Genomic DNA, 15,216 nt, shown 5'->3' on the forward strand with positions numbered 1-15,216 from the left:
AGGGAGTAAGAAGCATAATTGGTAGATACAAAATAGACAGGGGGATGTTAAAAATAGTATTGGAAATAGAGAAGCCAAAGAACTTACATGCATGACCCATGGACATGAACTAGGTGGGGGAGATTGCCGGAGGGAAGGGGGTACTGGGCAGAGGGGGGCAACGGGGGAAAAATTGGAACAACTGTAATAGCATAATCAATAAAAGATACTTTTTAAAAAGCCTTACAGAAATCTTGGTGCCCAGAAACCCCTTTCCCCCGTCTGGGGGAGTGTCGCTGGTTCTCACAGTGGGGCAGGCTGGCCACGGCTACTGCCGGCTGCCTGAACCGGGACAGCAGGCGCCCGTGCCGCACGCTCTGGTGCCTGCCCCTTTGTGCGTCTGTCCCAGACCTGTGTGTGTGAATTGCACTTGTCATTGTGGTTGTGTCCTCAACTGTTCTATAAACTGATGACACTTGCATGTAGCAAGGGCTTCCATGGAAATCCAGAAGATGCCCTGAAAAACCTCGCTGAAAGCGGAGGGTGTGGGCAAGACAGCCACCAGGTTAGGGACGGGGAGTGTGACAGCTAGGATTCGGTCCCGGTTACTTTGCCCCCTCACATCTGTGGGGAACAGCAACTGGCCGGCACACCTGGCAGGCCATGGTTTAAACAGAGCAGGGACAGCCTGCTCCAAAAATTGGCAAATGCATGGATGTTTACCTGTTTTAGGTTAAAATATAACGTTTAAAATGCATATTATATCATTTCTTACGACTTTCTGCTTTAAGTGACTTTTCAATATGCCAGCCAGCCAGCAGTCCCAACTTTGATGCCTAACTTCCAGTCACTGATGAATCTTAGACACACATCTGTAATCACAGTGGAAGCTGCAGAGCTTTGATTTTCCTTCACCGTCAGAACAGGGGAGTGGGCCCCTCTCTCTGAAAAGGCTGTGAAGTGTGCTGCGCCACAGACGAGGGTGGAGGAGAGGATGCTCGCCCAGACGGGCCGGCCTGGCACCCCCTTCCTCAGGACTGCCCGAGGGGCTCCTGTGGGGAGTGTGTGGGTGCGGGGTTTCCCGGCATGAGGACACCTGGGCACAGGCCTAAGGACCAGGACAAGCCGGTTTCCTGAGTGGGAGCTCGCTGGGCTCCCAGCTGGGGGTGCCCCGGGACATGCACAGTCCATGCCGCTCCACTGCCCCCCAGGATCCCATGTCATTTTCAGTGGGATGTGGAGTGGTCCAGATAGCGCTTTCAGTGGGATGGAGAGGAGGGGTGGGCAGGAGGAAGGCTCAAGAGGACCCTTGCCACTTAGTGAGAATGAGAAGGTGGGAGGAGGAACTGTAAGCTGCAGGCGGGCAGGGTGACAAAAGCACAAAGTGGCACACACTTTGGAGTCCTTAGGGAGCTTGCCTGCCACTTGGGGAGGAGGGTGAGATGTACTGGGGTGTTTGGGGCAGGGAAAGGCACGGGCAGAAGGGTCGCAGGGCCCCAAGGGTGGCGGGGGAGTGGTCCGTGAGTGGGCAGAGGCCCCCTGAGGGGCCCGAGGAGGGCCACAGTACACCTCAGCCACAGGCCCTGGCAAGGGCAGGTGAGGCAGCACGGCGGAGGAGGGCTGGGGAAGCCCGGGAGCTGTGCACCGATGTTTCCGGTGTTCATCCATCTGCTCCACACATCTCTGAAAGAGACCAGCTCAGAGGAAAGTAGAGCTGGCAGCCGGGGAGGGAGAGTAGAGGGTGAGGTGGGCCTCAGGTGCAAGGCCAGACCAGCCGAGGGGATGGGGAGGGTGGTCAGGGTAGGCACTTGCAGAGAGGCTGGTAGCCCAGAGCCCAGTGCGGGCCGGTCTGTGAGCACTGCTGCTGGACTTTCCCAAGGTGAAGTCCATTCCCACTGCCTAGCCAACGGCACATGATCCTCTGCTCAGGGTGACACAGGTCTGGGTGGCAAGTCTACATGAGTCCCCGGGGCTCCCAGGGGGGCTGCCTGGTGCCATAGCAACCGGCCTCAAAGGGTGACGGGCCGGGCAGGGCACAGTGGGCATGGGGACGGTGGAAGGTGCAGCCAGGGAGGCAGGGCCCTGGCTTCCATGGGGTTCACAGGAGACAGGAGTGGGGCTGCAGAGGCCAGCGTTCCCCAGAGGGCACCTCCTGGGAGGGTGTCCTGGCCCTGCCCCCGATCTGGTGTTTCTGCCATTAAGGCAAGAAGGGGCTTTTATCTCCTCAGGGAGGTGTCTTTTTAATACAAAAGTAAGGTGTCATATCGGAAACTATCAGAGTATCGGGGTGGCCGAGCCGATGCTACTGCACATGAGGCTGGCCGGCCCACAAGCTGTGCGGTGTGAGGAGGACAGGTGTGCTCAGCCTCGCTCCGCCGGCCTTCCTGGGGAGCCGTGTGCCCAGCGCCCGCCCTGGGGCGGGGTGGCAGAGCCACGCTGGGTCCTGTGCATGGATTGACTCGCCCCCTCACCAGCGGCACTCCTGTGGGAGAAACGGAGCCTCAGGAGGGACAGTTTCTGCCCTCCGGCCTCTGGGAGGTCCCTATCAGGGCGGCCGTCCCTGAGCCGCTCCCCAGGGAGCCGTGGCAGGGACACTGCTGGGCGGACCTGCTCTGAGCCAGTCCCAGGCCAGCCCTTGGGGCAGGGTCTCCCTCAGAGGTCTCTGCCCCACCTGCCCCCTGTCCTGCCCTGCCCTGGCCCCGCCCCTCCCCTCCGGGTGACTGGCAGCTTCTTGTCCTCGTGTCTCCTCCAGTGTCACTTCCCTGGACTCCACACATCTCTACTCCCTCTTCTCCAGACACAGCTCTTCATCACAAACAGCCTCACTGACTTCCCAGCCAGAGGACAAGCTCCTGGGTGCACAGACTGAGCTTGTTCTGCCCCTGTCCCCCAGGCCTAGAGCAGAGCCTGCCTACTGGGCCTGGGTCCCAGAGGGCAGGGTGAGGGGCAGGCAGGGCCCAGTGGTGGACTGATTGATTGCCCACAGGTCTGAGCGTGCAGGGCCTCAGCCTGGGGCAGGTGCCCGCTGCACCTCTAGCTGGGTGATTGGTGCTGGGAGGTGCAGCGGAGGGTGGTGCCCTGATGAACAGGCCAGTGGAACCCAGCAGGAGGGGCCACAGGAGGTCGGGGAGGGGGCACTTTCCTAAGGTCAAGGGTGGCCCCTTGCCTGAGTGAGGACAAGGGGTGTAGCGCCGACACTGCAGCCAAAGGCCCTCATGCCAGCCTCACTGCCTCTGCCCAGGGAGTCCCAGCAGAGAGGGCCTCGGGAGCCAGGTTCGCTGGGTACCCCTTTACGCCCCCAGGGGCTGGGCAAAAGCCACCAGAGCATAGGACGTGACCTGAGGCCAAGCTGCGAGCAGCACCAGGAGGGAAGTAATGCTTTTTCATTTCTCTCTCAATCCTTTCCCTGGGGGAGAACACCCCAGTTTGGTGCCCTGGGAGCTCTGACACTCCTGGAAGGGGGCAGTCCCCATTGTTCCCAGACATATGGTGGCCTGGGGCAGGGCGGAGAGGGGGCAGGGGGAGGCCTCTGCGGACTGTGGTCGCTGGTTAGCAGCCACAGTGTTTCCTTTGCACCAGCCAACTTTAGAGTCACTTCCGTCTGTGTCTAGTGGCTCTGGCTTCCCGTTTGAAGTGGGAACGTGAAGTCACGTTTAAAGTGCATCTCTGAGTAAAAACTGCAAGTCAGTGTAAACGAAGATGTCGAGTAAACAATAGCAGGTGACCAGGTTATGCCATGGTCACTGGCGCTGGGAGCACTAGGGGACCAAGGGGCTGGTGCAGGCTGAGCCCTGCAGGCGCCAGCCAGGCAGGCCCAAGGGGTCACCCTGTCTCTCGAAGCTTAGCTCTTGCACCAGTGAGGTCAGGCCCAGGTCCCGGGCGCACGGTGATGCTGACCTGGGATTGCACACGAGAGGACAGGCACGCGCGTAACTGCGGGCCAGCCCAGGCGGGGTGACGAGGTAGGCCCTGACCATGGCTGTGACAGCCCCTTCCTCCCTCCTGGTGGCCCCAGTGGCCAGAGCAGGTATGATAGATGCAGAAAGTGCGGCCAGCTGTCTCCCTGTCCCCACCATGCCCAGCTCTCCTGGGACACTCTTTCCGAGGCCCAACCTACAGCTGTTCCCAGTGGTCCAAGATCATGTGGACGCGGCTTCATGAGGAGCCAGCAGGGCCCCAGACTGTGACCAGATCTTCAGGTGCTGCATGTGGACGGGACCAGGAGCGTGCTGCCAGCTGGCCAGGCACGGCAGCGGCTGGGCACCGGCAACACGTGCCATCGTGGGCTATGGCTCGTGTTCAGGCCGGGCAGGGAAGTTAGTCTGAACTGGCGGAAGACCCAGGCCGGGCAAAGGACATCAGCTCCCCAGAGGCTGCGGAGGGGCCGCTGCCACCATGCAGGCCTCTGCAGGGTCGGGACTGGGCTCTGGGAGACCTAGTGAGGGATGTGCCAGGGAACCCGGCGCGAGGCTCAGATGGAAAAGGGTGTGAACGCGGAATTCCGGGATACCGGCGTGCAGAGTCAGCGGGAACATCTCCTCATCAAGACGGGAAGCAAACCGATAACCAGTGAGGGCCACAGGCAGACGCTTTTCCAGACCTTTGGTTCCTAACGTAGAGCCATGGGGCGGGGGGGAGGGGGGCAGGGGCTGATATAGGGGCCACGTTCCCGTTCCCAAGGGCAGGGACAGGGGCCGACTCCTCAGAGGAACGTGATGGCGACAGCCCCAGTGGGTTTGGCTTGGGGACTGGGACAGTGCCTTCTGACCTGCAAGCCAGCGTGGCCCCAAAGCCAGCAGCAGAGGCAGGTGGACCCCAACATGTTGGGGGACCTCGACATGTGTCTGCCCCTGGCAGTTCCTGCAAACCCTGAGACACGGGCTCGCTGGGACTCGGGGCAGCGGCGTCCCTGCTCTGCCTGAGGAAGGTCTGAGGTCACATACACCCATGCCAGGCCCCTGTCCCCCCATTTCAGGCCACCACAGAGCGACTGCTGGGTGCCAGGGTGGAGCTGGCAGGTGGAAGGGCTGCTGTTGCCAGGGCAGAAGGTGGCCGAGCAAGCAGGGGTGAGTAGTGCTGAGTCATGGCCCTGCCTGCGCCAGCTGCGGCTCTGCCTCCGAATGGGGGAGAGCCAGCGACTCCGGGTGGCGGGAAGGACGGGCCCAGGCACTGCCCATCCCGCCGTGGGCCGGGCGCATCTCTGCAGCAGAGGCACCAGGCTGGCCGTGTGCGTCGCATCCGAGGGACGACTGGGGCCCCTCTGTGCACTGGGCATGTGGTCTCAATTTGCCTCACTTGCCCTGTGACCTTGGTTGCCCTTTGCCTCTGGGGTCCTACCCCTCTCCCCCCTCACAGCAGGCCATCTGAGTGGCCTCTGCTTGGGCCTCACATATGCCTCTCTGTCCATTTTGTCTGGGTGCAGGTGTCTCCTCAGGGGGCCAAGCTACCGCCATGCAAGAAGATCTCACCCCCTCCCTAGCTCACCCCTTTCGGGGCTCAGTGTTGAGCAGGCTTTTCTTGAGGTGGGAAGGGGTTCTGGAGAGTGAGGGGCTTGGCTTCTCATCCCCCTCCCCTGGGAGGAACTGGGGACCTGGTCAGGAGGGAGCCCCACCTCCTATCTACAGGCTTTCTCCTGCCCAGTAAGCTGATAAGCCGACTTCTCTCCTTGGAGACCCTCTGGCTTAGGCTGGCTGGGGCAGCGGCACAGTGAGTGACCTTGGCCCCAAGCTCCCTTCCCTGTGGGGCAGGCCCAGAGGGGCTGTTCAGAGAGCAGCAGGAGCCAGTGCTCTGCAGCCTCACTCTGCCTTGCACCCTGGCCCTGACCTTGGCTGTGAGTGAGGGAGACAATAGACATGGGTATGTCGTTGCCAGGCCGTGGGGACAGGCTTGGGGAGAGTCGTGACCTGCCATGGCGGGTGCCCAGGGTACAGAACACCAGAGGTGGCAGCCCGTCCTCCACCACCATGTCCCCACCCCTGGCTCGGGGCTGTCACTGGGTGTCTAGGACGTGAGTAGACACTTAAGAGAGACGTGTGTGGGGGAAGAGGGCCCTGCGATCCGAGGTGGGCTGGGCCTGCCGGGAGGTGAGTGGGCAGTGAGCGGGGGCAGGGGCAGGGCAGGGACTGGAGTATCCAGCCTTGAGTCTACAGGGAGCCAAGCAGCTTTCAGCCAAGGGGTCCCTGAGTGGGCTGTGAGTTGGGGGCGTCACACACAGGCAGGTGGGTAGGTGACTCAGGCTCCTGTGAGGAGCCTAGCTGGAGTGTTTCAAGAGCCGTAGTCAAAGACCCCCACAGCCACGCTGAGCCCACCACAGACACTCCAGTGTCCCCTTCCCAAGAACAACCCCACTGCTGGCCACAACCTGGGCACCCTGAGCCCTGATGCCACGCCATCACCTGGTGCTGTCAACTGTGCAGTCCATGGGTTTGCCTTTCCCAGCCCCTCCCACACCACTGCACTCTCGCCTGGACAGCTTCACTCAGGAGCCCCACAGTCTAGAAGTGGGGTTCATACACAGGGCAGACCACACACTCCCCCACAGCTCAAACCCTGGCTGGCTCCCAGCACACTCAGAGAGAAAGCCAGAGCCCTCACAGCAACCTCCTACTGTGACTCCTCACTCAGCACCAGCCGCTCACCTTCCTGCTGTCCCTCAGACTGGCCAGCCAGGCTCCCACCTCTAGGCCTTTGCACCGGCGGTTCTGCTTCCCAGCCTCTGGCTCATGACAACCTCTCGCCTGTGACCAGTTGGGAGGCCGGCCCACCTTCGCAGACTTGCAGCTTTCACACCCCATCCCTGACCTCACTCTGGTCTCAGTGCCTCCCTGTCACTGTCCATTTGCCGAGTGTGGTCTGACTCCTGCCTTCCTCACGTGCGGAAACCCGCACGTGGTCTTGGTCTGCTGCAGTCAGCAGTGGCCCCTAACCTGACCCAGGTGCCAGGCTCAAATCCATGCCCCAGTAAGTACCTGGGACCATGGAAAGCCCCGGCTGCCTCACTCAGCCTCTCACCGGAGCCCGTTCCTTTTGTCTGTGTGCACCTCTGTTCCCCACACACCACACACAGCCATAGGTGTGCACCTACATACTTGCATGCATGTGCATGGACCTACACACACATGCACATATCTAGACCAGTGCAGACACATCCATGCAGTCCTGTGTGCCAGACACGTGCACGGGTCTGCATGCATGCAACCACAGACACGTGTGAACGCACACAACCGCAGTCTTGGTCACACACCTGATGGCGAGACCCCCTGGTCGGCCTGGCCTCCCTGACCTTGTGCCTCTGTCCTCCATCCAGCCGCTCTGACCTTCCCTCAGCTCCCCAGCCGCGCTGTGGTTTGTCTCCCCTCCCACTCGGGCCTTTGCACACGCTCCTCTTCTGCCCAATACTCTTTCTCAGTGATTTCCAGCCAGGCCTGTGGTGGGGTCCTGGGTGTTGGGTGCTGGGACCTGCGATCAGTTATGGGCCAAGGAGCAACGTGGTTGTCCAGCCCTGTGCCCCTGGGTCAGCTTGGGGCGGCTCTGGAGGCTCAGTTGGACTCAGAGAAAGGAACCTGGCAGGCTTGCGTCAAAGCAAAGCAGAGCCTCAAAGCAGGTGGGGCTGTTCTGAGGTCCTGTGCGGAACTTGGCCGGCCCAGACCCCCGCACACAGACCTCCCGCCCCAAGCCCAAGCACAGCCCCATCCCCCCACTGCCAGTTCGTGGCACCAGCACCCACCCGCTGGAATTCGGCTGAGCCCCCCAGAGCTGCGAGGAGAAGCCTGGGTGGGGCCTTCTGTGCATTGGCTCTGGCGATCTGAGGGCAGAGGGCACCTCCAGCAGAGGGGCTGCCTCTGGCGTGACTGCTGGTGGCTGCCCTGTGCAGGTGGCAGACAGTTTGGCTGGATGCATACGGCCGCCACCTGGCCAAGGGTTCCCTTTTACTCCCATGTCACCCTGTGGCTGCTGGTGTGCACGGGTCAAGTCCTGATTCCCAGAAGCCCGGCCCTCGGGCATGAGGCCGTGGGATACACACTTCCCAAAGCAAAAGTCACACCTCCTCAGACAGGGTGGCTTTGCACCTGAGGCTGGATGTGCGAGATTTGCCCCCCATGAGATGTGGCGCTGGGCCGTCCACAGTGTAGGCAGTGTGGGCCCAGAACAGCCCCCAGAGGTAGGTGGAACCGGGATTGGTCACTGGCCTGCCCCTCTTTCTCCCACAACACCTGGCCTTCTGCCTTTTTGGGGGGTAGGACTCTAACAAAACTTCTTTGGTGGTAAAATATACATAACATAAAATTTATCATTTCAACCGTTTTTAAGTGCAAAATTCAGTGGTATTCAATACATTCATAATGTTCGACCGTCACCAGCATCCGTCTTCGGAACCTTTTCATCTCCCCAAACTGGAACTCTGTTCCCACTAAACAGCAGCTCCCCGTGCCACCCGCCCCCCCACCCGGCACCAACCACTCTACTCTCTGTCTGTGAATTTTAGGACTCTAGGTACCTCATCGCTGTACACTGTCCTTTTGTGATGGGCGTATCTCACTGAGCATAACGTCCTCAAGGCTCATCCGTCCTCAAGTCTCATCCATAAGTAGCACAGGTCAGAATGTCCTTCCTTTTTCGAGGCCGGGTATTGTTTCCTTGTGAGGCTGGCCCACAGTTTGTTGATCCACCCATCTGTCCCAAGACCCTTGGGTTGCTTCTGCACCTCAGCTTACTGTGAAGAATGCTGCATAAAAACGGGTGTATAAAAATCTCTCCAAGACCCTGACTTCAGTTCCTTTGGGTGCATGTCCAGGAGTGGAATTGCTGGATCACATGCTGGTTGTATTTTTAATTTTTTGAGAAACCACCATGCTCTCTTCGAGTAGCTGCCCCACCTCACGTTCCAACCAACGACGCCCAGGGGTCCTGATTTCTCCGCATCCTAACCAGCGCTTGTTTTCCGGCTTTTTCATAGCGGCCTTCTTACCACCGTGGGATGTCTCTCTGTGGTTTCGATTTGCACTGAGCTGAAGACTAGTGATGCCGAGCGTCTTTTCATGTGTTTATTGGCCATTTGTGCGCCTTCTTCAGAGAAATCTCTATTTCAGTTCTCTGCCCGGTTTTGAGTCAGGACTTTCTGTTGTTGAGTCTTAGCCATCTTCTATATATTCTAGATATTAATCCCTAATCAGATATATGATTTGCAAATATTTTCTCCGGATCTGTCGATTGCCTTTTTACCCTGTTGATATTGTCTTCGGATGCACAAAATTTTTTTAATTTTCAGGAAGCCCAGTTTGTGGATTTTTTTCTTTTGTTGCCTATATCTTTGGTGTCATATCCAAGAAATCATTACCAAATTCCATGCCATGCACTTTTGCCCCATGCTTTAAGAGTTTTATAGTTTTAGGTCTTACCCTTAAGTCTTGATCCACTTCAAGTTAATTTTTGCTCATGGTCTTAGGTAAGGCCCTCGGCACTTTTAAGGAAACCCCGGTGTGGAGGGAGAGGCAGGAGAAAGGGAGAACATGGAGGACAGAGGCGCGGGGGTGGGGGGGACGGGGCGCCTGCTGTCAGGCGTGGCAGCGTGTGTGAGCTGGTCTGTGAAGAGCAGGCGGGGTTCTGGTACGGGAGCCAGGCGACAGGCACTGCTGGCGGGAGCAGCCCGGGCTGACAGGCGAGCGCTCCCAAGAACAGCGTGTGCCAGGCTGGCCTGGCGGCAGGGGAGGGGTTTGGTTGGAGAAGGACCCGAGGTGGGGTGACCGTGTACGGCCCTCTGTCAGTTCAAGTGCAGCTCTGCAGGGAGGCAAGGGACTGTCCCACAGGATCCCAGGCTGAGGAACTTGCTTGGGCCAGACGGTGTCCCAAGAGTAAGGTCACTGCAGGGTGCCCCAAGGCATGCAGACCTAGCACGTGGGAGCCTGCTTGCCCCAGGTGACAACAAACAGTAGGAGGGACCCAGTCTTCTGGAGGACCCGTGTCCCTGTGACTGATCAGCTGGGGGAGAATTGATCACACGAGACCTGCCTGTACTTCACATTTTAAAACACAAAATCGGGAATACCAGTAAAGACAACGGGGGCTGTCCCAGCCCTGGGGAGGGAGGACAATGGCGTTTCCTTGGGAGCGGTGGTGCTGGTGGGGGGTGGCCCAGGGGTCCTGGGCGGCTCTGGAGTGGAGCAGGGCATCCCAGGCAGCAGGTTGAGGGCTCTGGACGCCTGTCCACACCCAGAGGGCTGCGGGGTCATCAGGGACCAGGGAGCAGCTCTGGGGCCTCGCCCAACCCGCTCACAGTGCAAAGCGGGCAGAGGCATCCCCAGGTGCCCAACAAGGCAGGGCCTTGTCAGCGCCCGGAGAGTCACCTGCAGACCTTCCTCAGCCTGCGCGGTGGAACACAGAGAGGAAACGAACCTCTCGCAGTCCCAGCGCCACGTGGGGAAGGGCGTCGCAGGCCTCTGCTTGCACAGCCCACGCACACGCTCCCTCAGCAGGGCTCCGTCCCGGGTGCTTCCTAGCACAGCCCTAACCACGGCGGCCAGCAGGTGGGACTGCCGTGGGCCGGTACAGCCCCTCCACCTCTCTAAGTCCGACCCCTTCCCTCCGTCCTCCACCAGCACATAATGAGCACCCTCTGGGTGCCCGCACCGCCATGCTCCAGGCCTGCTCTGAGCACTCCCGATTCCAGTCCCTGTCCCATCCCAGGAAGGGCGGGTGGCGTCAGCACACAGGCCCTGCTGGGTCCCAGGTTCCCAAGTTCTGCCACAGAAAGCAGGACAGGGTGGGGTGGAAGCATCAGAGGTGGGTCAAGGCGGGGGCACTCACAGGTGACGGGGACAGTGGCTGGCTGGCACTTACTGGGTACCAGGTCTGCACTGGATGCTTTATTTGTCAGGGACGCCTGCGGCTGGTGAGGGACAAGCTCTGAGCTGTGGAGTTGTGTGCCCAGTTTACCAGCTGGGATGAGACCCTCACCCTAGGGGTGGGGGGGTACAGAGAGCTTCGATCCAGGGGGAGAAGGGTGAGAGATGCTTAAAGCACCCCGGCCGTGCAGGCAGGTGGGCCCCAGGGAGAGAACAGGCACTCGGAGCCTGCTTCAGAGCAGCACGTCTGGGACCAGCGAGCGCAGAGGCCCGCGGGGAGGATGTGGCCGGGTGGGGAGACTGGACCAGTCCTAGTTCTCAGGGTCTGTCGGTCTGAAGTCCTTCCTGCTGGAGGGGGATGGGGGTGTTAGAGGTGTGAATGGTGAGTGCAGCAGAATGGGGAGGCTGCAGTAGGTGGCCGGGCAGGGACAGAGGTTGGGGGAAGAGGCGAGAGGCGTGTGAGGGGGTGCATTGGGGTCACCTGGCACCCTGGGCTCCCAGTTGCAGGGAGAACCTGAGCTGCTCTGGAGGGAGGGCCCTGGCCTTGCTGCCCACAGCTTGTCGGGGGACCCCTGGGAAGAGCTCACAGGTGTCCTGGGTGATCAAGCAGACAGAGGTGGGAACATGATAGACTTAGCCTGGGACAGGGAGCCTCTGGGCCCTGCCTGGCCCTGGACTCAGTCATTCCCACACTTGGGATGCTCTGGCCTGTCCCACCTTCCACACCTAGCCGCCTCTGCCCCTCCCAGCCTCTGCTCCCCCAACTCAGCCTGCCCTGCCTGAGCCTCCCTCTACCTCACCCACCAGGAGGGAGGCCACCCTGCCCCCAGAGAGCCTCGGCCCCAGGCTATCGTCCACCCTGTGGTGCTCCCAGCTCCTCCCTCTCTGCTTCCTGCCTGTCCGCTCACCCCACCCCCAGGGCTGGCCAGCCTCCTGCTGGTGAGTGTTCTGCCCCAGGAGAGAGCAGGGGTGGTGACCCAGCTCCTGGAGAGGTGGTGAGAGTGGGGGGCACCAAGCCACCCTGGCTGGAGGGAGAGGCTGAGCCCTACGGAGGCCTCGGCACCCGCGGACGCAGCACAGCAGCTATGGGGGAGGACACAGGGCAGCGTCGGAGCAGGGCCGCCGTGCTGAGCCCTCACCACCGCCAGACAGGGAGACCAAGGCTCAGGGAGGGTCAGGTCGCCGGGTCCTGGGCAGGGAGGGGCGGCATGGCCTGGGATCGCTCCCCACAGTTTGAAGACCCTCTGGTGAGGTATCACTGGGCACTCTTTCCTTGAGCACCCACTTCAGCAAACGGGCCGCAGGATGCAGGGGCCAGTGTGTGGGGGGCCAGCTTGTGGTCTGGGCACCAACTCCGTGAGCTCCACAGAAGGGAGGGGGCTTGAGTCATTGTTCCCCAGGCAGCTTTCTGCTTTCTAGAAGGCTCCCTTTCCCACGGTGAGAGGAGGTTTATGCTGTTCTTTGTGTTGGCAGGTGAAGGGCGGATGCCCGAGGCAGGGGGGCCGCAGGGAGCGCCTGTGGCAGCGGCACTGGCGGCGGGCCTTCCAGCCACACTTAGCAGCATCGCCACAGCAACCGGGGACCAGACGGCCGCAGCCTAGGCAGAGGCGAGTGGGCAGAGGCGAGTGGACTGCTTCCCACCATCAGGAGGACAGGAAATGACTGCTGCGCAGCAGGCCAGGTGGCAGCCCGGGGAGGGGGAGTGTCACTAGAGGGAGGGCTCGGCCACCTCCCGCAGCAGGAGCGCCATGCCAGCCACAGGAGAGGCGCTGGGGCAGGGGCTGCCGTGGGACCTGGCCTCGCCCCGCCACCCACGCTGAGCACCCAAGGGCTCCGTCGTCCGCTGGGCACGCCGCCTGCGTCTCAGCGTCCCGTTCTGTGGGGCAGGAGGAGAGGCGCCAGTCCCGTGCTCCTGCCTGGGCCCGCCGCTGCCAGACCATGGGATGTCGGCAAAGCTCAGAGGAGAAAGAGGCGGCGCGTCGGTCCCGGCGAATCGACCGCCACCTGCGTTCAGAGAGCCAGCGGCAGCGCCGTGAGATCAAGCTGCTCCTGCTGGGCACCAGCAACTCGGGCAAGAGCACCATCGTGAAGCAGATGAAGATCATCCACAGTGGAGGCTTCAACCTGGAGGCCTGCAAGGAGTACAAGCCGCTCATCATCTACAACGCCATCGACTCGCTGACCCGCATCATCCGCGCCCTGGCCGCTCTGAAGATCGACTTCCACAACCCCGACCGCGCCTACGACGCCGTGCAGCTCTTCGCGCTGACCGGCCCGGCCGAGAGCAAGGGCGAGATCACCCCTGAGCTGCTGGGCGTCATGCGGCGGCTCTGGGCCGACCCCGGGGCGCAGGCCTGCTTCGGCCGCTCCAGCGAGTACCACCTGGAGGACAACGCGGCCTACTACCTGAACGACCTGGAGCGCATCGCCGCGCCCGACTACATCCCCACGGTCGAGGACATCCTGCGCTCCCGGGACATGACCACTGGCATTGTGGAGAACAAGTTCACCTTCAAGGAGCTCACCTTCAAGATGGTGGATGTGGGTGGGCAGCGGTCGGAGCGCAAAAAGTGGATCCACTGCTTCGAGGGTGTCACAGCCATCATCTTCTGCGTGGAGCTTAGTGGCTACGACCTGAAGCTCTACGAGGACAACCAGACGGTGAGTGGCCAGGCTTTTCCTCTGCTCGTTCCTGCCGCCGCTGGTGCCTGGGAGGCGGGTGGGCTTCTGGGTGTGCCGGAGGGTGGGGCGGGAGAGGCTGCCGTCGAAGGGGACAGGGCAACTCCAGCGAGGTGTGAGTCTGGCAGTAGAATGTGGAGCACAGCGGGTTCCCCAGGCTCCGCAGGACCTGGCGTCGCTCCTGCTGTCAGGCCGTCTGCCACAGGGGCAGCTCTCGGGGCCGCCCCAGCCTGGTGGGCCGCACTCTGACTCGGTGCCCTAACAGGCCTCCAGGCGCCAACCCCTCCAAGTGACCACCCCAGGACTCCACCACGCAGGGCCTCCCCCTAGGCTGTGACTCCCCTCACCCAGCGCAGGCCCCAGTGCCAGGTGATGCTAGCCAGTGCCCAGGGTGCAAAGGCCCCCCCTCTGCTAGGGGGTCCTGCCCCTTGGCAACCAAGAGCGTATTGGTCAGAGCCCAGAGGAGGGGCCCTCAGCCACCTGGGGGTCGAGGAAGATTGGCTGGGGAGGAGAATGGGGAGGCCAGGCACTGAGGGGGCTTCGCTACGGGTGAGGCTGGGGAGCAGTCAGGTACGCAGGGTATTGCTGGAGACTGGGAGGGAGGTTGGAGGCTCCACAGGACAACAGAGGATGAGGCCCGGGCCAGGCATCCAGCTGGTGGTCTAGGTGTCAGCTCAGTAAATGCACGAAGCACCTACCAGTCTGGGCACTGTGCTGGTCGCAGAACAGCAGCTATGCCCATGGCCCCACCACCCCATGCAGATCCTCAGAGTCTGGTATCAGGAGTGTTAAGATCTGTTTCTGAGGTTTAAGCCCCAGGAGTTGGGCGCATATGGGGTCCTTTCAGGCCCCCAGCCCAGGCTGAGAACCACAGTATGTGGAGGGCCCCACAGGCGGGTGCAACTCTTGGAGGTGCCAGGGGCAACTCAGGCCCAGTGCCAAGCCAGTGGGGGCTTGAAAGGAGCTGCTGAGCAGGGGGACAGCCAGGTTGCTGGCAGGGACAAAGGACAGCACGCCACAGCCCAACCAAGCAGAAGGCCTGGTGCACGAGGTGCCACAGCTCCCCGGCTCCCAGGACTGGCGGTGGTAGACAGAGGCCACACACCCAGACGGGGGACAGACACGGCCAAGGTCTCTCACCACCCCTTCCTGCAGCAGTTTTGTGCCAGGTGGGAACACTGAGCAGAGACTCAGAATTTGCCCTCAAGAGACCTCTGATCCTGAGTGGAGGGCGTGGAGGCAAATGGGGTCCAAGAGGAGCCGTAGGCAGTGTGGGGCTGTGGGTGCCAGGGGCTTGGGGCAGTGGCAGTGTCTGGCAGGAACCTAGGGAAGGGGTGATGATGCTCCTGGGGGACCCACCACGCTGGTAAATTCTACTCCCAGCCTTTAGGGTCCAGGGGACCAGGGCAATGGCAAGGAAGGAACCTGCTTCTTCATCCAGTCTTCCCAAGACAGGTGGTAGCTTTACTTGGGGCTTCAGCTGGGGAATCCTGATTGGGTCCGTAGCCCCCAGGAAGTCTGTGGACGGCCGCAGGCTGCAACCTCTGTGCTGGGCACCTGAGCGTTCTCCGGGAGAGAGGGCCCGCTGCTTCCACGAGGTTCCCACGGAGACCCCGCTTCTGGAGAAGGGGAAGCGGCTGCAGGCAGCCATGGAGACAGGAGGCAGGGCTCTCCTCATGTCCCCTTTCTGCATCTGGGGCTCTCCACAGAGCTGTGC

At 61.4% G+C, this 15,216-nt stretch overlaps 2 protein-coding genes across 3 annotated transcripts in view; one reads left to right on the forward strand and one right to left on the reverse strand.

Annotated features, from left to right (window-relative positions):
* The window catches only part of RSPH14 (radial spoke head 14 homolog), a 77,026-nt gene that overhangs the window by 22,211 nt on the left and 39,599 nt on the right, over positions 1-15,216 (reverse strand). The window lies entirely within an intron of this gene.
* The window catches only part of GNAZ (G protein subunit alpha z), a 53,386-nt gene that overhangs the window by 12,522 nt on the left and 25,648 nt on the right, over positions 1-15,216 (forward strand). For both annotated transcript variants that reach the window (XM_036014488.1, XM_028528082.2), the window contains exon 2: positions 12,294-13,481. In XM_036014488.1, the coding sequence (XP_035870381.1) occupies positions 12,759-13,481 (723 nt within the window). In that variant the 5' untranslated portion in view covers positions 12,294-12,758. The remainder of the gene's footprint in view (positions 1-12,293; positions 13,482-15,216) is intronic.

Source organism: Phyllostomus discolor, chromosome 13, assembly GCF_004126475.2.
Source record: "Phyllostomus discolor isolate MPI-MPIP mPhyDis1 chromosome 13, mPhyDis1.pri.v3, whole genome shotgun sequence".
NCBI classification, from domain to species: Eukaryota; Metazoa; Chordata; class Mammalia; order Chiroptera; family Phyllostomidae; genus Phyllostomus; species Phyllostomus discolor.